This window comes from Nothobranchius furzeri, chromosome 18 (assembly GCF_043380555.1).
Source record: "Nothobranchius furzeri strain GRZ-AD chromosome 18, NfurGRZ-RIMD1, whole genome shotgun sequence".
Taxonomy (NCBI): Eukaryota; Metazoa; Chordata; class Actinopteri; order Cyprinodontiformes; family Nothobranchiidae; genus Nothobranchius; species Nothobranchius furzeri.
Window position 1 is genome coordinate 41,301,551 of NC_091758.1, and position 21,043 is coordinate 41,322,593.

The window sequence follows — 21,043 nt, forward strand, 5'->3', positions numbered from 1 at the left end:
TCGATCGTTCTTTTGATCATCAACTGGTGGCCTCCGGGCCGTATTTGGCCCATTTTCCATCTTAACAGTCTATCAACGTATCACAAAATAACAAGAACATCCCCATATTATTCACGTGTGAGTTTTTCATCTCTGGTGAGACACGGGGACTAAACTGAGCCCTAAGGAGTCAGTTTCTATAGTATTTTATACTTTTACAGGCCAAAAACAGGCATAATACATGAAAAGTGTCAAACTTTTGATACAAATCCAGTTTATTTTATGCATTTTTAATGATTAAGTTTTTATTTAGATTTTTTTTGCATCAGCACATAAAGGTTTCTGTTGAAAAGCATCTTAATGAACTCTAGTCTGTTCTTATGACCACATGAATAAATGATGAATGTGTGTTTACGACCGTCTGATGAAACCTGCAGGAAAAAGGTTTTCCTCTGACCGGGTCACAGCCTAACGAACAACAAACACATCAGGATTCAGAAACTCCACGCTGGAGGGAAAACGGAGCAGAACTCCTGAATTCGAGATGTGCGTCTTGAATAAATGTTATCAAATTGAGGACGATGGGGGACGAGTCGCAGACGAGAAGTGAATCCATTATTCAAACGACATCACGTCGCTTTCGGGAGAAAACGACTGAAACAGCATCTGAATCTGAGATGAGACGGAGTTGCTTACAGTAGGACAGCCGTTTCAGACGGATGTGAAGGCTTCATTCGTCTCCTGCAGCGTTAGTCTGATGCAGCTGTTGTTTACTGAAGCTAAATGTGTTTGTTTTCTCTCTCTTTTGGGATATTTACCAGATTTACATGAAAGCGGTTAAACCCTCGATGGTCAGCGTGAACCGGAGCAGCTCCTGGAAACATGACTCTTTGCCTCAAGGAGTTCTAGTCATAGACACGAATACATAGACGCCCCATTGGGCGCTGGAGAGCGTAACCGTGTCGCCGCCATATTGGTTGGGTCTCCTCACTCTCTAAACGACGGTTGCAACAACCGGCGTACTGTTGAAAACAGATCATGTGGGGCTGTTACTGACTTTTGTAGCATCATGAAAGGTCCTCTAATTTGTGGCAAAGGTCATATCTACCCAGCTGGGTCAAGCTGGGTCAAGCAGTACTTTTAAATCTGCAGATTAATGAAGGAGCCATGATGTCTGGAAGATCATATCCATATCTGCTGCTGTTCCGTCTATCTGCTGCTGTTCCGACCCAAGAGAAGGACACATCAAGTCAGGATGATAATAATTAAATGATAATATTAATAAAATATATTTGATTTTATTACTGTTTATGAAAATCATCATAAATGATTACTTGGTTCAATATAAAGGTATTTTAATGACATGAAATGGATTATTATGCTTTAGGTATAATAATGATTAAGATGATTATGGTTGATGACAGTAAAAGATGTGTTCGGCAAAGGTCAGTTCCACCTTATCCATCTAACACAGAGTCCAGATAAACGATAACTGCAACACGTTTTTGACGCATGACCAAGCTTTCTTGCTGAGAGAGTGGGAGTGTCCTGAGAGCTTTTGTAAACCGTAACCATCACCAGCTTCACGTTCAGTTCGTGAACCCACCACCATCACAGAGGATCAGGGAACGGCCGTCCCTAAAACCTCCACCTGCTGTTCTGTCACGCCGACCAGAATAGCTAAAGAATAAACGAAACTGTAACCAGCTAACGAAGACTCTACCCAGAGTTATTGATTTCTGAGTTAAGTTAAAACGAGAACGTCCATCCGCCAAGCGCTCGACAACTGTGTACCCGGCGACATCTCTGGACCAGATGATCGGACACTCGCGTCTTCCCTGCCGGACCGAGTGTCATCTTGGATGAACAACATCCTCCTGATCTCCGGATCCACAAGAGGGTCTCCTGTTTGGGTGAGGTAGAACACAGGAATGCGTTTGATGCTGTTTTCTCTAAGTGAAAGACTCAGCTAGCCGCAAAACATCATTTTCATCCAGAACGCTTCCTCTCCCTCTGAAAGAAACCTTCTGATAATTCCATTCACGCATCCAAATTCGTATTTTTCAATTTAGCTTCCATCCAGCCACAGGTTTGCCTTTAAAACAAGTTTAATATCAAAGCTGTTCAAAATTGTCATTAAATTGTCATCCATGAATTGTCGTTTGTAATTGTCGTTCCAAATCTTTAAGTTTAAAATTGTTAGTAATAAAATTTCTTCATTTTTAAACTTGCCTCATTATTGAAACGAAACACAGAAAATAATAATAATAATAATAATACTAATAATAATAATAATAATATTTCTGGTTATTTGAAAGCAAAGATTCCTAGCTTCTGATTCAAAATAACTTTTGCTATAAAATTTAACTATTTAAATTAAACGCTAATCTTTGGATTAAAATGAGACCAAACTGGTTGGTGTATGAACTTAGATCGATATATACGTATCCGGGATATTAATATACAATCTAAGCCTTATAGGTTAATCTGATTGGTCATTTTCAGAATCTAACAACTGATGGCAACAGTGTTGATTCTAGTGTGAGTTAACTCTACACTTTCCTAGCCTACTTGTTAGGCTGCTTCAGTGAAACACCCATAATCCTTTGCTGCGTCACACACGACAACCCCAGTTTGGGGTCTTGGCCTGATAATTAATGATAAAATCACGACTGAGACCGGCCGATCCCGACTTTGATGCCGATATATCGCGGATTCCTCTTTCTAAAAACATGTTTATTGACCTTAGTTATAGAGTGAATCAACAATTTGACATTTCATAACAGCTACGGGGGCTGCAGCAGACAAAATACCTCAGAAACTATCATGTGGCTGTTCTTGCAAATCCTGTGAGATGAGGAATTTTGTTTGTTAAATTCCTCGATCCGTTCGTGTTTTCCGTATCCTGGGAAGGAATCGTGGCATCTAGAGACCTGACAGTAACTAAACGAAGACTAAAACAAACCTAGATGACTCACTAAGGTGAGTTTTGCTGCAGCAAACATTCGTCCCACAGCAGAATAAATACACATTTATTGTATTTTAGAGCAGATTTGACCGGTTATGGTTACGCTTCGATCTGATTTCTCTGCTAAAGGAGCAACATGTTTATGAGATCCTCTCATGAAGCCATCCACTGATGAGTTAGTGAATATTTTAAATGAGGCTGAAGGAGTTTGTGTATAAATGGAAACAGGCAGGTCATTAAACAACGTGTTATTTATAAATGCAGCTCAGTGGAAGACGAGTGCTGTCAGGAGCAAAGTCGGCTTCATATTTATGGAAAACGCAGCCAAACCGGATTATTTGTGTTGCGTCGGAGCCCTCTAAAGCAACGTTGAATTTCATTAACATTCCCTGCTGCTTCGGCGGGAGCGCGGGGTGTTTGCAGTTCGCTGGCTTGTTTTTTCTGCCGACACCGATGGGCGGCGTTTGAACCAGAAACACTATCTGTTCACATCTTCTGGAACGGAAACTGCAGCTGGGATTAACGGCTTCCTGTCATTAAGTTTTACATGTTTTTTACATCGTTTACTCAGTTTGTTGGTGGAGAAACAAACTGCCTTAATAGTTCACAGCAGCCCGCGAGCGGGGACAGAGCAGCCACGCATGAATTAGTGATGCGCTGCTTAGCAAGCAAAGCCAATGCAGTCATCTGCAGAATCTATTTTCTCCCATGATTCTCTTATCTCGTGTAAGTACAAATACATAAATCTAACACTGGAACGGTTTCAGAGGAAGAATACAAATGTCCTGAGTCCAGCTGCTCCCTGCATACTAACGAGTCCGGCTCTGTGTTCTGCATCTTTAAAGGTTTCCTCCTCCGAGTTAGCGTTCAGTCAGGGGGGGAGAACTCTGATTTATTTACTAAACACAGACGTTACTGGGTCTGTTCTTCTATAGAAGCAGAACAAAGGTCTAGTTTCTATAGATGCACCGATTCTGGTCCTCAGATCGGGTGACACCAGAATGATCCGACTCGGGATGTAAAAACTAGCGCTAGCATGAAATAATGTTCCATTTGGCTGATGTTGATCACCTGATGCATCGGTCTAAAGAGTTATGGGGTCGACACACGGGAGGCGACATCGCCTCTCCTCCATTCATTTTCAATGAGACATGCGCGACAAAGCGATAATCGCGGGTCTCCCTCCTACTAAGCGAAACACGAAAAACGTGCGTGTGAAATTTTGCGCTCGTGCACGTGTCGTGCACAGGCGACCCAGCAACGCGATCCCAGAAAGTTGAAATATTTTCAACTTTTCATCGATGTCGCTCGGACGAGGACCAATCAACGGAGGTTTCATTCACTGACCAATGAGCGGGCAGGATGCTCCGTACATGTCCGAGCAAACATGGAGGAGAAGTTGACTGATATGAGACCATCTTATGCAATTTTGGTCAAACAGTGAAAAAAAAAGTGCTCTCCATTAGCACTGATACGATATTTCAGCTTGAGTTTCGTTTTTTTGTGATGGATAACGCTAATTAGCTGTGGCAGCCATCTTGAATCAGGGTGGCTTCAAAGGTTATTAGATCCTGGATGTTCTTCCAGAGAAAGTCTGGTTGAAATTAGACGTTTTGCTAACAGAACAAGGAATTTCATGTGTTTTAATGGTCATGAATTAAATCAATCCCGGAAGTTTTTCCTGCAGCATTTAAAATGGGAACAGCCCAGCTGGAAGACATCTCTGCACCAGAACGTTTTTATTTCTGATATTTGATCTCGTTTTCTTTCCTTCCCCGCTCCTTCCTGCTTCTGGTTCTTCCCAGCTCGGGAATCTCATTAATTGGCAAAACTCACTTGCTGCGAACCATAAATGCCAGTGAAGGTCAGTAAATGATGGATGGTAGACAGCAGAGCGGCAGCCCAGATTATCAAATCAGATGATAATTTATCAGCTTATCACACACTTTTCATCTTTTCTAATGATTTGAGAACACCTTCATCGCTTCCATTTTCCTTTTCCCGCCCTCTGCCTGCTTCTCTAAGTAAAGAAATTTAAATTTCTGTTGGAGACAAAGTTTCTGGTTCAGTTTCCATCAGAACACCAAAATTTAAACAAATTAGCAACAAAAAAATCTGATATTTCTGCTTTTATAAAATGTATTTACCAGCATCAGCATTTAGGCCCTCTGATAATGACGTTCTTCACATTTTTAGAGCGGAAAACCAAATGTTTACATGACTGATCAGCTGATCCATCTAATATGCCAACATTTTAGAATAATGAAAAGACTTTTATTTTGAAACATGTGGAGAAATGCTCATCTGAAGTCAGAAATTTTCACTTCAACAAGAATGTTTGTCAGCGAGGGCCACATTCCACTTTTGTAGCTGGCAAAGTGATTTTATTCCTGTAAACCACGTTCACATGAGGAACTCCTCCAAAATGGAATGCAGCCCTCGTATTCTGCTCTTATCCAGGGAAAAAGTCTGCCAGGATTCTAGGTTTAGTGGCCAGATACTGATGAAGTTATTAACCTACTGATTAAGTTACTAACCTACTGGTAAAGTTAGTAACCTACTGATAACGTTACTAAACTACTGATAGTTACTAAGCTCCTGATAAAGTTACTAACCTCCTGGTAAAGTTACTAACCTACTGATAAAGTTACTAACCTACTTACCTAATGATAAAGTTACTAACCTACTGGTAATGTTACTAACCTACTTACCCAATGATAAAGTTACTAACCTACTGGTAATGTTACTAACCTACTGGTAAAGTTACTAACCTACTGGTAAAGTTACTAACCTACTGATAAAGTTACTAACCTCCTGATAAAGTTATTAACCTCCTGATAAAGTTACTAACCTCCTGATAAAGTTATTAACCTACTGATAGTTACTAACCTACTGATAAAGTTACTAAGCTCCTGATAAAGTTATTAACCTACTGATAAAGTTACTAACCTACTGATAAAGTTACTAACCTCCTGATAAAGTTACTAACCTCCTGATAAAGTTACTAACCTACTGGTAATGTTACTAACCTACTGATAAAGTTACTAACCTACTGGTAAAGTTACTAACCTACTGGTAATGTTACTAACCTACTGGTAATGTTACTAACCTACTGATAGTTACTAACCTACTGGTAAAGTTACTAACCTACTGATAAAGTTACTAACCTCCTGATAAAGTTACTAAACTACTGGTAATGTTACTAACCTACTGATAGTTACTAACCTACTGGTAAAGTTACTAACCTACTGATAAAATTACTAACCTACTGGTAATATTACTAACCTACTGATAAAGTTACTAACCTACTGGTAATGTTACTAACCTACTGATAAAATTACTAACCTACTGGTAATGTTACTAACCTACTGATAGTTACTAACCTCCTGATAAAGTTATTAACCTAGTGATAAAGTTACTAACCTACTGATAAAGTTACTAACCTCCTGATAAAGTTACTAACCTACTGGTAATGTTACTAACCTACTGATAAAGTTACTAACCTACTGGTAAAGTTACTAACCTCCTGATAAAGTTATTAACCTACTGATAGTTACTAACCTACTGATAACGTTACTAAGCTCCTGATAAAGTTATTAACCTACTGATAAAGTTACTAACCTACTGATAAAGTTACTAACCTCCTGATAAAGTTACTAACCTCCTGATAAAGTTACTAACCTACTGGTAATGTTACTAACCTACTGATAAAGTTACTAACCTACTGGTAAAGTTACTAACCTACTGGTAATGTTACTAACCTACTGGTAATGTTACTAACCTACTGATAGTTACTAACCTACTGGTAAAGTTACTAACCTACTGATAAAGTTACTAACCTCCTGATAAAGTTACTAAACTACTGGTAATGTTACTAACCTACTGATAGTTACTAACCTACTGGTAAAGTTACTAACCTACTGATAAAATTACTAACCTACTGGTAATATTACTAACCTACTGATAAAGTTACTAACCTACTGGTAATGTTACTAACCTACTGATAAAATTACTAACCTACTGGTAATGTTACTAACCTACTGATAGTTACTAACCTCCTGATAAAGTTATTAACCTAGTGATAAAGTTACTAACCTACTGATAAAGTTACTAACCTCCTGATAAAGTTACTAACCTACTGGTAATGTTACTAACCTACTGATAAAGTTACTAACCTACTGGTAATGTTACTAACCTACTGATAGTTACTAACCTACTGGTAAAGTTACTAACCTACTGATAAAGTTACTAACCTCCTGAAAAAGTTACTAAACTACTGGTAATGTTACTAACCTACTGATAGTTACTAACCTACTGGTAAAGTTACTAACCTACTGATAAAATTACTAACCTACTGGTAATGTTACTAACCTACTGATAGTTACTAACCTACTGGTAAAGTTACTAACCTACTGGTAATGTTACTAACCTACTGATAAAGTTACTAACCTACTGGTAAAGTTACTAACCTACTGATAAAATTACTAACCTACTGGTAATGTTACTAACCTACTGATAGTTACTAACCTACTGGTAAAGTTACTAACCTACTGGTAATGTTACTAACCTACTGATAAAGTTACTAACCTACTGGTAAAGTTACTAACCTACTGATAAAATTACTAACCTACTGGTAATGTTACTAACCTACTGATAGTTACTAACCTACTGGTAAAGTTACTAACCTACTGATAAAGTTACTAACCTACTGATAAAGTTACTAACCTACTGGTAATGTTACTAACCTACTGATAGTTACTAACCTACTGGTAAAGTTACTAACCTACTGATAACGTTACTAACCTCCTGATAAAGTTACTAAACTACTGGTAAAGTTACTAACCTACTGATAAAGTTACTAACCTACTGATAAAGTTACTAACCTCCTGGTAAAGTTACTAACCTACTGGTAAAGTTACTAACCTCCTGATAAAGTTACTAACCTACTGAAAAAGTTACTAACCTCCTGATAATGCTACTAACCTACTGATAAAGTTACTAACCTCCTGATTAAGTTACTAACCTACTGATAAAGTTACTAACCTCCTGATTAAGTTACTAACCTACTGAAAAAGTTACTAACCTCCTGATAAAGCTACTAACCTACTGATAAAGTTACTAACCTCCTGATAAAGTTACTAAACTACTGGTAAAGTTACTAACCTACTGGTAAAGTTACTAACCTACTGATAAAGTTACTAACCTCCTGATAAAGTTACTAACCTACTGAAAAAGTTACTAACCTCCTGATAAAGTTACTAAACTACTGGTAAAGTTAATAACCTACTGGTAAAGTTACTAACCTCCTGATAAAGCTACTAAACTACTGGTAAAGTTACTAACGTACTGATAGTTACTAACCTACTGGTAAAGTTACTAACCTACTGATAAAGTTACTAACCTCCTGATAAAGTTACTAACCTACTGAAAAAGTTACTAACCTCCTGATAAAGCTACTAACCTCCTGATAAAGTTACTAACCTACTGGTAATGTTACTAACCTACTGATAAAGTTACTAACCTACTGGTAGTAACTAACCTCCTGATATTTACTAACCTCCTGGTAAAGTTACTAACCTCCTGATAAAGTTACTAACCTACTGATAAAGTTACTAACCTACTGGTAATGTTACTAACCTACTGATAAAGTTACTAACCTACTGGTAGTAACTAACCTCCTGATATTTACTAACCTCCTGATAAAGACAGTAATTAACAAACATCTCTGTGTGTTAAATTGCCATAAATGATGAAAATCTCTGAAGGCTTCTGTTATGTCCCAGTTTTAAATCATGGCAACATTTTAAGACTAAGTTGTTAGTGATGACATCACACCCCACGTGACCTAGTCAGTTTTAAGTGTGATGAAAAAGAACCAGATGCATGAAAATCAAAGTTTGTGTCTCAGACTAATGGCTGCCCGGGGCGACGGCGGCTAAAAGTGTTAATTAGGAGTCAAAACAACAGAAAAATGGTCGAATTTTTCAGCTGTCCTGATTCCCCCCAACCCCCCCCCCCCCCTCCCCCAAAAATCATCATTGGTATCGGCAGCGACAAAATCCACATCAGTCATCTTCTAATCACAAATCTGTTTCTTCAGATTTGCTCCTCCGGCTTTCCTCGTTGCCGTACAGCCCTAAATCCGTCCAGACGTTACCTTTCAGAGGATAGAGGAAGGGTTCTCCGTCTGGGCCGAGGAACGACGTCCCATCATCACCGTCAGCTCTCGGGTTGTCGTGCAGGGAGGTGTTTCCACCTGAAAACAAGGATGAGACTTTACAGGAGCCTGTGATAATTATTGTGTTCAAATCTAACTGATACTAAAACGATTCCCTTCTTATTATGAACTAAAAGCATCTACCCAATGCATCGTGGGTAATAAGGACTTCCCGTCTGAGCTGATTTAAAATGAACTCTAGAGATTCCTAAAATTCTCTTCTGGTCTTTTTTGTTCCCAACATTCAGAGGTTTCCCATAAAAACACTTTGAATGTAAAACGTTGTGACTTTAATCTAAACTCTACTTTCTTGAGTGACCCTAAAGAGCCACCGTGCAATAAAATAAGTGAATATGGGCTCTTTTATTTTATTATTTTTAACATCTAGAGATAAAGCACAGTTGCCTACTAGTTTTCTACCTAATTATGACTGAATCTGTTTTGTAAATGATAATTTATGTAGAACTGGAGGATTTACAGATTATTAATCTGTGAGGAACGGAATATTTTACTCATAAACAGCGTGTCACAGTCTACACCTAAAGTGAAAGCACAACATTCTCCACTCAGACCCTGACAGGTTATTTATTAAACTTCCTCCGACTAACCTCTGTAGCCTCCACCGCCTCCGCCCGACATGCATCCACCGCCGCCGCCCCCGAAACCACCGCGGGTCTGCCAGAACTTCTGACAGGCCTGGCCTCCCTGGCCTCCCAGCACCAGCGGTCTGCCGCCCTGGCTGACAGGAGCGCTGTCATTCCAGCCTCCACCTCCCCCTGTCAAACACACGTTTTACTTCATGTGAGGCAAACTGCTGTGGAAGCTGAAACAGGAACTGGGATCCAGTCATGACTGGTTTAGAGGTTGTCACACCTCGTCACCCTGTTGTGGTTTAACTAGAAGGAGGTTACATATGCTGCAGAAGCTCTTCCTAAACTTTTATTTTGAAAGCCTGTAGCTCTGATAAACACCACCCATGTGAAGCTGTAAAAGGAGACGAGAACAAACTTAGTGAGTTATAAAAGTTTAAAGAGCAAGTCACCCCCAAATCAACTTTCTTTTCTGATAAACTATATAAATGCGTGGCTAGTCGTGCTGCAGACACGTGTCGTCAATAGTTTTGCACTTTAGTGCAGTTTAGTTAAAATTTAAATGTTCTGCCTAAAACTGTCAGTGTTGTGCCGTTGTCAGGTAAAAACTCTGCACTGCATTTGAATTTATATCTGCCATCGCTATTGGCTAAGATGTACCCTAGATCGTTAGCTAGTACCATATGATGTCACAATGTCGTTGTGAGCCTGTGTGTGTGTGTATTTGTTAGTGGCTCCGCCCTCTCGGTCTGCTAGGCAACAGCATTTGTTGCATTTTTCAACAGGAAGTGGGAATGGAGTAAGAATCTGGTAGGGGGTGACTTGCTCTTTAAGTATAACATAATTAGGGATGCACGATGGATCGGCATTTGATCGTAATCGGCCGATAGCGCCCCTATCGGTTTTGATCTGAATTTTCAAAATAGATCAAAGCAGACCGATCAGGTAGGGTTGTCACGGTAACCAGTGTAGCGGTACACCCCGGTAAAAAAAAAGTTGACAATAATAACCGTCTTGTTTTTTTAAAAACTATATTATCTTGGTGGGTTTACCGTGGCTGCGGTGTAGGCGTGGTGACCCTTACCAGCCACCGTATCATCTGCTGAAGTTGCCGGCGGCACAAGCGCGCTTTGTTGTTTACAACCAAAACTTTCTTGAAGCTAAAGCTGAAATAATGGTCAAAGGAGGAGACGGCAGCGCTCAGGAGGACATTTATTATCCTTCAAAGAAGACAAAGTCGGAAGTACGGGCATCTTTTAGATATTTGAAGAATGCCGAGGGAGCTGATAGAAGACGGCTATCCTGTTTGCAGCATGTGCAGAAAAAGTGTCTGTGAAAGGCAGCAACGCTTCAAATCTCATGACACATCTGCGTGACCATCACCCACAACTCTACAGTCAACGCAAGGCAAGCTAACGTTAGCGTTTTAGCTAAAATGCGTGATCTGAGGATTTGGGTTGAGGGAGAATGCAACGAGTCGCTATATAAAGCAGCCGCAGCGCCGCTACCTGCATATAAACCGTGTGGCGGACACCGCCATGTTGAAATGACGCTATGCATTACGGGGCTCCCAGGGGAAGATAAGAGTTGGTCTCTCTCCGAGAATAATTATGAATTTAACAATGATTACTGCCTGATGACATTTTCCCACATCTGCAAAGCTCACTGGAAGGACACAAACCGAGGACGATATGTTCCTGATATAGAGTTTATTACTCAAGTAAGGGTAAAAAGTATCTGATTAGAAGGCTACTTGAGTACTGAGTATCATCTGATCTAATATTTTTAAAGTGATGACATCAAACAGACATAAAATATGAAGTTATGGGCAAATGTTGGTATTTTAAAGACTAAAGGGGGAAATATGTAAACAAATAACATAATTACAAAATAACACATTTTAGGCTAAATTTAGACACAAACTGAGGACAATATTTCCTGACATACAGGGTTTATTTAATTGTGTGAAAATGTAGCACGTTTAAAAAAAATACCGCGATAATACCGAAAACCGTGGTAATTTTGGTCACAATAACCGTGAGGTTACATTTTCACACCGTGACAACCTTAATACAGACCATTTTAGATTAGGTTACATTTCCTTTATTGCCAGATTATGTAGTTTGTAGCACTCATTATAATGTTGTAGAAAATTTCTGGCCAATCCACGTGATCGGTATCGGTGATCAGCATTCTTTGATATCGGTATCGGTGATCGGCAGCAAAAAACCCGATCGGTACATCCCTAAACATAATTAAAGCTCTTAACCTCTGATGTGATTTTAGGCTTAAACACCTCTGGTCCCACATCTGGATGGTTGAAATATGATCTTCGAAATAAAAAGTCTATTAGCAGAAAATGTTAGGTACATATTTTTCTTCTCTGCTGAACCTGAACAGCAGCATGAATAAATTATTTCATGGAGAAAAACATGTTATGTGTTTGTTTAACAACTAAAGACTCTGGTGTTGAATAAAAATGAAATAAGATTAAAATAAACGTCTGCAGGCGGTTTCTCTCACTGCAACGCTCATTTAGCTGCAGGCGATTCCAGCAGCTGTCTCACACACACACGCACGCACGCACGCACACACACACACACCCACACACACGCACGCACGCACACACACACACCCACACACACGCACGCACGCACACACACACACACACACACACCTGAAGAGTTGGACCTCCCGTTGCGTCCCGGTTGGCTGAGGTCATAGTCCATCTGCTCCAGCTGAGTCTCTGATTGGCTGCTGTAGCCCCGACCGCCACCGCCGGCGGCGATGATGAGAGGCACGTGCACGTTTCCGTCCAGCTGAAGCAACATCACACACATTGTTATTCTGTTACAGCTGATTATCTATAAGGAATGGCTTGATGTTGGAACGTTTCTCACCAAAATTACTAAAGTTTGTCGTTTTATCAAACTTGCAAAAAAAAATCTTTGTTATTTAAAAAGAAAAAAAGCTAAAAACTGAAGTTAAACTATAAATAACTGAACTAATATGCAACTTAAAGTCTAATGTCTCAGTCATGCTGGAGGCCAAAGAGGGACGTAGTCTTCGTTTACACTCTGAGCCAGCAGAGTTGTCGAGTGGGTGTTTTGTAAAATCAACAGCAGTAAACAGGAGTGACCCAGAAGTTATTTCCTGTACCCTTCAGAAGCCACGACACCGTTTAGTTTTACTCTAATATCGGGTGAAGGCTAGAGCTAACATTAAGCTAACAATGCTAACGGTGAACTAGAAGCAGTCAGCTCTAAAAATAGCTCAGGCCACTTTTTTTTTTAATACCAACAACTTGATTTTACAGTGTGTGTGAAGTGAATGAATCAATCGTGGTGTTTTAATTTCTTAAATGAGTCGTTCAGCAAACGGTAAACAACAACACTTCCTCTAATGCTGGAGGCATATTACCGTAATAGGTGTAGTAAGTGCTCCCGATCGTAAAACAGCCAAGAGTGCCAACATCAGAAAATACTATGTATTTATCAACTTACGGTGAACCATGAACCTTTAAAGGTGAATAATGTAAGAATGAAGTAAGAGCGACACCGTGTGGTCAAACTTGGGAACAGCAGTCCACAGCATTTATAACGAATGTTTGAGTCTCTACACCGGCTGATCTCTTTATAATCTAGAATAAACACCTCTGGCGGTGGGAGAACAGGTATCTTTATTTTCCTGCAGGTTCAGTTTAGAAGCTGACTCCTGCAGGACCTCCTCCCATCTTACCTTGAACACGTACGTGGCCCCGCCTCCTCCTCCTCCACCTCCCTTCACTTGGCTCTTGTTCACCAACGGGCCGCTCTGCTCCAGGCAGATCTTATTCAGCACGGCGTTGGCCTGCAGCCAGAGAGAGAGAGAGAGAGAGAGAGATGTCCGTTTGCTGAAAAGTTTCTGCTCATGGATGTCAGCCGCTGCTTCTAGCTCAGGAGCAGAAGTATCCTCACAGGAGGCGACGGTTTGGTTTTAGTTTTCACTTTCTCCTCGTTCTGCGTTAATTAACCAGAAGCAGGACTAAAATCTGTTTTTCTGACCCAAACAGCCGCCGCTGTCTCACCAGAGATTCAGCCTCTTTAAGGAAATGAATCTGGGCGTTTTTTTGGTGAATGATGTCAGGCGCGGCGCATCACAGCGACTCTTCCCCAGCTGAGATCTCATGCCTTCTGTGTGCTATCATGCTGAACCGCCTGGAGCCTGTCCTCCTCTCAGAGCTGAGGGGCACGAGCTTCCTCCCCTCGCTCCATCTGAGCTGAAACTCTAAAAGCTCTTGAAGGGAGGAAGAGGAGGCAGGCTGTGATTGACAGGTAGACAGGGTTTATCTCCCTCTCAGCTCCTTCGGTTGTTGCATTTTCACACTTTATGAAGCTAAATTTGTGCCTGGCAGAGAAAAAGAGCAACCCCACAGAGGTGTGTGTGTTCCCTCTTCTTCTCCGAGGGGAAATCTTCGTGAGGTTTCAGTTAAACTCTGTAACTCCCTCTCCGCTGATGCTTTAGAACGCCCCGTGATGAAAACTAATAAGTGGAAGGTAGCAGAGAGGACCTCTTTTTTTGGGAATCAAAACGGCAACAGGAAGTGGCCGAGTGGGAAAACCGAGATGAAACACAGATAATTCAGCTCAGCAGTAACAAGCCACGGCCTCTAAAGGGACAAAGTGTCCCCGTCTGGCTCCCAGACGAGCTAAACGACTCGTGCGTCTGCTTGAACAACCTCCATGAAGGCGCTTCAAGCCGCGATCTCACCGGGTTGTCCTCGTCATCCCAAATTGTTGCAGTTTAGCCACAAAGGATCTTAAAGGGGTTCTGGAATTAGGAACCACGTTTTCTCGTTGTTGATTAAAGGCAGCGTAGGGTGTGCCGCCTCTGACCCGCTCTCCTCCGTAACGGACAAGCTGTTCGTTCTGAGAAAAGCGCCGCCATCTTAAATTTAAACTCATCAATCCATCTCAACGTCAACAGTACATAAAGGCTGGTCGTGACGATGCTAATGCTACCAAGTTCAATTCAACTTTATTTATATCGCGCCAAATCACGACAAGAGTCGTCTTGAGGTACTACTACAAGCTACTGCTAATGTCCTCGCTGGACAAGCGCGCACACGTAACATTCCGGGATTATTCACCACAGCGGGCCTATTGAGTCATCCGGATACTGAACACTGCCACCGGACACTCATCGTCACCTCGAGGGGGCCCAAAGTGCCTACCCCATAATCGGAAGGTTGCAGGTTCATCCCCGCTCAGTCTGTCGCAGCCGCTGTGTCCTTGGGCAAAATACTTGACCCGAGTTGCCTGCTGGTGGTGGTCGGAGGAACCGTGGCGCCAGTGTTCGGAAGTCTCGCTTCCATCGGTGTGCCCCAGGGCGGCTGTGGCTACATTACAGCTCATCATTACCAGCGTGTGAATGTAAGGTGCATGGGTGAATGGCTGTGTGTGTAAAGTGCCTTGGGGGGCTGTAGAACCCTAGAAGGCGCGATATCAAATACACACCATTTACCACGCATCACTGCTGTACACAGAGCTTCTGGCTTATGACAGCCATAGAGCCATTGGAGTAAACCAGCCAATCAGCACACAGCTTGTTTTATATTCGTGTTCTGTCCAAGTGGGCGGGGCAAACCAGTTTTCCATTGTAGGTCTTTATTATGGGACTGTGTTTGACCATTTATTGGTGCTCCAGGGTCCTTTTTAGCCCAGAAGAGTTTCCAGCTGTAGAAAACGCCCTGGAACCCCTTTAATTTGATCTCCAACCAAAGTTTCTTTCACTTCCTGATCTGACCTGAACTAATTTACAGACACGAGCAGCGACTCGGACTGTTTGGAGACATTTCTAACGCTTCTTCATGAATCCCGTTCACAACTGGTCTCCAGGATCTGCAGCCTGCTGAGATTCACTGAAACCAGACACTTCAAACACTTTTCAAACGAAACAAAACCACCATTAAACCCCTACCAGTAGGAAAACTTAATAAACTATATAAGAAAACAAGTTTTTAAATGAAAACCTTACTGAATTATTTACTAATGGACTCTACAGCTGCTGTAATAACAGTAATCAGTAAGAATTAATGCTGCAAACAGGAAAAGACAAACTAGCGCTGGTTTCCATGGCAACTCCTGAGAAATTATTGTGCCGACAGAAACTGGATGGAACCCGATTGACCTTTGACCTACAAGGAGGAGGGGCTTCAGAGCAAGCTTGTGCTGACTGGATGATGAACTCACGTTGGGGCAGGCGTCCTCTCCTTGTTGTCCCACCAGGACGTGAAGCAGCTCGCCTCTCCTGAGCAGGAAGTCTCCCGTGATGTAGACACCGTGTGACCTGCTCATGGCCGTGACGCTGCGGCCACCCGCCGCTCCGTAGGCGGTGATCCTGCAGTTCAACCAGAGAAAGCTGCTGTCAGGGTTTTGTTTGGTTTTTGATAAAAGCCCGGAGCTGTCCGGGTTTCTGGACGCTGCCCTTGTGATGTCATTAGTGAGAAAGGCCTAAATGAATCCGTAAACACTAAAACACTCTGAGTGTAATAAAAGTCACCTTCCTGAGGATGAAACAAACACACCAGCAGAAGACATGAACTTGGTTTATGCTGAACAAGCCACCAGATCCCAGCTGGTTTTAGGGAACTGGAATGTTTTTGGTTCCTGTCGGTTTGGGTTTGTGAGCTCTGTGTTCAGCGTTAGCTACATCAGCTGCTGGCCCGATGACTTCTGGGAGCTGAGGACAACATTTTCATCTCTGCGGCTGCCAGACGAACACAACCGGACCAGCCAAGGAGTCGGTGTGTGGCTCCTGAACCTCTAAAACACACCGTGTTGTATTTTACGGCTCAGGGCGTCGGGCCGATCCCAGCAGTATATTTGTTTGGAGCTTGTTTTTATGCGGATGTGGGAGGTTTGCAGCTTCCAGACACGTTTTTTATTTATTTATTTATTCGTTTTTCTGAGTCAGATCCAAGTTTAAATGGCTCATATTTTCACGAGGGCCCACAGGAGTGATATTGATCCCCGTTAAAGGCTGCAGCAGTAAATGCAAAGAGCTACGTAAGCTAGAAGTTAACCGTTCTGTTGCTTTTTCAAACATTTAAACGCCGACACACAAGTGGGAGGTTTTGGGTTTGACATTCAGCTGCTCCGACTCCGGATCAGCTCCATGCTGATTTTCCTCTGGTTGCTCGTAGAGGACTGCAGCTCAGCGTGGGCGTTAGTGCAGAGCCTGATTGGCTGTAAAAACTACGAGCTGCTCAGAGGTCGAGTGTTCGCCGTAAACCGTAGCTGTTAAAAGCTCATCGGCTCGAGTGTGCAGGTGTCGGCCCGATCCGGCTGCACGGCTCCTACCTGTAGGTGCCGGTCTCCGGGACTCGCCACATCTGGATGCCTTTGAAGGACCCGCTGGTGCCGACCGTCACGTTGACGTTGGTGTTCCTGTAGGAGTTGAGGCACTGAGAGGGAGTCGGGCCCTCGGGGCCGGCGGCCCCGCAGGTGTGAAAAATCCACTTTTTGGCTGCAGATGAAGAAAAAAGAGAAGATTTGAAGGTTTGTGGAGCTGCAGCTGCAGGAAGGCAGATTTAGTATTCCATCCTCGATGATGGGCTGCCTGCATTCAGAACACAACTCAGACTCGCCACCCGTCTATTTGTCTGTCATTCACTTCAGCTCAACGCCGCTGCAGCACATATGGAAGCTCCGATCCGGAGCCCCTCATGTGACATGCTACCATTATCATATCCATAACACCGGCAGGGGGCGTGGCCACAGGATCGCAGGTGACAAACATTCCTTCTTTTCTGTCCAAGCCTCCATCTGAGCTAATCAACATCTTTTCCTCTGTAATTAGCTTCTTAGACAAGAAGGAAGCTGCAGCACTAAATCCTGACCTAAGGTTGCTCAGTGAGGAAGAAGAATGCCTCTTCATCACCTCCATCTCTCTGTAAATTCTCAATTTTATCTAATTTAAATGTGATTCCTGCTAAATTCACAGGATATAAAGCATTTCTCTGGTCTGGAGCATACAGGCGTGTGTTAATGCAAGCGAAGTGGGGTTAAAGGTCATCTCTAAAATAAGTATTGCTATATGAAATGTTTATTTACAGCTGAAAAAAATATTCAAAACAGCTCCACAGTTCGCCCAAAGATTTTTCACAGCTTCCTTCTGGACTCTAGCCTCAGTTAGAGGCATAAAGGTCAAAGGTCATGACGCGGTTTGGGAAAAGACTTGCAGGAGAAAACTTTTGTTTCTAAAATGACAAAAATATTTGTAAAAGTTTAATTGAACAAACCAGAAGTCGTGTGAAACAACGCCCTAAAGAAGAGATGTCTACCCACAATGCACTGCAGCACAAATCCAAACAGCTGATTCCGGCTGGCGGATCAGAAACTCTGAGGCGTGGTGGAGCCTGGCTTGGTTTATGCTTGACGCGTCCGCGAGGTCCGCACGGCTCCGCGCGGCAAAATTGCGTCATTTTAACAACCACGCCCCTCCACCGCGGCTCTGCACGGCCCAAACTTTCCGCACCGCGCACCTCGGAAATTTTCTAACCACGTGGACGGTCGGACGCAGAAAAACATGGCGGACTGGCAAGAGCTAGTATGGCAGAGGTCCGTAAACACAGACATTTGTATGATTCAGCTCTCAGAGATCACCGTGATCAACATGTTGTTAATAATTCTTGGAGAGAAATAGCTCGCACTGTCGGAAAAGACGAGGACGCTGTTAAAAATGCTGAAATGCCGTGTTGTAAACAGTAATTTCTACTTCTACTATGGTGTAGTGTTGGATGCATGCTGTAGAGCTCCATGCTGCCCCCTACAGTTTGGGAGAATATTGGCTCACCGCAGAGACGAGCCGCATGAACCATAAACGCTGCGAGTTGTGAAGCGCGTTCCATCCGCGAGCCGCATCACCAAGCGGAAAGTGAATGTGTCAAGAATAAACCAAGCTTAAGGCCCTGGGTCACACATATGATGTACTTCAGTCTGAATGTAGAGTAATGACGGGTGTTTCGACCACGCCAGTCACGTACTTCGAAATTTATCAGCTTGTAAAAGTTCCTAATTAGCATGACTACAAATCAGACATCGGCACATCGCATATGTGACGTCACCACATAATCTCCTCTCCCCTAGCATAGCTGCTTTGTACCAATGACCAGATTTACGGTGGTTCTTTCCTCCTGAAGGAAGGATTTGAAGTTCACTGAACTTACAGCCATTTTCCCGCAGTTTTTCTCCGAGTCTGGTTCGATGACGTCACTTTTGTGATGCGCATTTGTAGACCTGGACTTATTTTCACACAAACTTAAAATAAGCGTGTTCTTGGTATCAAAATGCTTCTTTAAAATTCAAGCAGGGTTAGAAAAACTGTGTGTTTAGCCTCATTGACTGGCATTCATTTTTTCATTCTTCCAGGGACCCGAAGTGGATAGGCGTGACTTAGACTCCCTATAAAAGGTTTAGTTCATCCATTCATCCAGGATCTGGATTAGGACCTGGATTAGGATTTAGTTAAGGACAAACATACTGGAATATGAAGGTCAGACCAAGTCTGAGTCAAGGCCAAGTGATGTGAATAAACAAGACAAGTCTCAGGTCTAACAGGTCCTCGTCGTAATAAACGAGTCACCTGTCCTGAATCCTGTTTGATGACTTTTATATAAAATAATCTTGAATCTTCGACCTTAAACACAGACGAGTCTTTGGCTGCATCCGTCTTTCCTCTCGTCTCTCCCTGGAGAGCAGGTGGTTTCACACTTCAACCCATCTTATCGATCTTGTTGGTCCATCAATGTGAGTGAGCTAACTGGAGCGCGCGTGCACACACACACACACACACACACACACACACACACACGCACACACAGCTGGAATGAGCATTTTTGCGACGAGCACTTGGCAGAGCAAACAAAAACAAGATGCAGTCTCAGAGATGAGAGTCCTCGGTGATAACAGGTCTGCAGACACGTAGCAGACGTGCATCCCTGGGAGACCAGGGACGAAGGTAAGATGAAGCTCCTTTTGAGTGAACTTTGTCACCAGTGGCATGAAATTATCATAACAAGGAGTGACCTTCATCGGAAAACGAGGTAATGGGTTCATCCGGGAGGAATTGTTCCAGAGACGCTGAAAAAGACTGAGAACAAGAGACAAACGTCTCTGATTGGACGGCAGCACATCCGTCTTTATCCCTCTAAAACAAGAGTGAAATCATCCTCATTCATGTCATGGTGCTTTATGGAAAGTGCTTTCAGACGGCATTTTGTTTTGGTGCAATAAAACTAAATGAATTCTTTATGACCAACAAAGGCCATCTTGGGGCCAACTGGATCTAAAACACCAATATGTTGGTTTGCACACAGACGCTCCCGGCTTTGGGGAAGAGGCTGATCAGCAGCATCAGAACATTTGTGTGCGACAGACAGACGGCCAAAGAGACAGATGGACCGAGCCTTCGTCACGCTCCACTGGAAGTCTTCCACTTGCCATGACTACGACTGGCCTGGATCGGTTCTGCCCTCTAACGGAGGAAAACAACAACCAGAACTTTGAGGTTGAGTTCAGAGTTTGAAGAGAACCAAAAAGAGGGCAGCAGAAGAACCCTGCTGTCTAGATCAGAGTAAATACACACAGGGACACGATTCATGGCAGGATGGACAAACAGGTTCGCTCCAACGGAAAAGACTTTTCCAGATCGTTTGGTTTGGACGGGAAAACTGGTTTGGAACAGGCAACAACAGTGGGCTCGCCAGAGAGGATGTCCTAAATGTCTCCAAACGTTTGTTTTCCAACTCCTAACAAGTCTTAAGTAACACGTCCAGGGACAGATTTCGTCTCCAAATGATCAGAGTTGATGCAGGAGTCTGGAAATCATCTCAGCCTGATGTGCAGATGTGTGTGAGGAGGGGTTGGAGACATGATTAAGACGTTTGGTGACTCACGGCGCGGTGAGACGTTTGGGGATCAGACCCAAGCCTGCCTTCTGGACTCTGTTCCATAATCCCTAAACATCTCCAGAAGGTAAACAAACTCACTGTTAGCAGTCAAAGCCACAATTCTGAAGCCTGTTTGTGTTCCTCGCTGTTCTCCTGTTAGTCCGAGTTCTCCTCGAGAACGTGGCAGCTGTCCTCTCTGGACCGACAGATCCGACACGTTTGAACGCAGCACCTTCGTGCGTCTCGTTATCCGTCTAAAGGTTCCCTCTAAAACCAAAAGCAGTTAGCCGATTTCCGCAGGTCAGGTTTAATAAACTGGAGGACGATGATGTGCAGAATGACATCTTCTCTGTTCGGCT

The 21,043-nt window shown here is 42.7% G+C and overlaps 1 protein-coding gene across 1 annotated transcript in view; it reads right to left on the bottom strand.

Moving 5' to 3' along the window:
- Positions 1–21,043, bottom strand: part of alk (ALK receptor tyrosine kinase) — a gene marked incomplete in the record, with an annotated part of 374,845 nt that overhangs the window by 11,348 nt on the left and 342,454 nt on the right. The window contains 6 exon segments of the mRNA XM_070547101.1: positions 9,105–9,203; positions 9,773–9,940; positions 12,432–12,573; positions 13,493–13,603; positions 15,985–16,132; positions 17,095–17,260. Coding sequence (XP_070403202.1) covers positions 9,105–9,203; positions 9,773–9,940; positions 12,432–12,573; positions 13,493–13,603; positions 15,985–16,132; positions 17,095–17,260 — 834 coding nt within the window.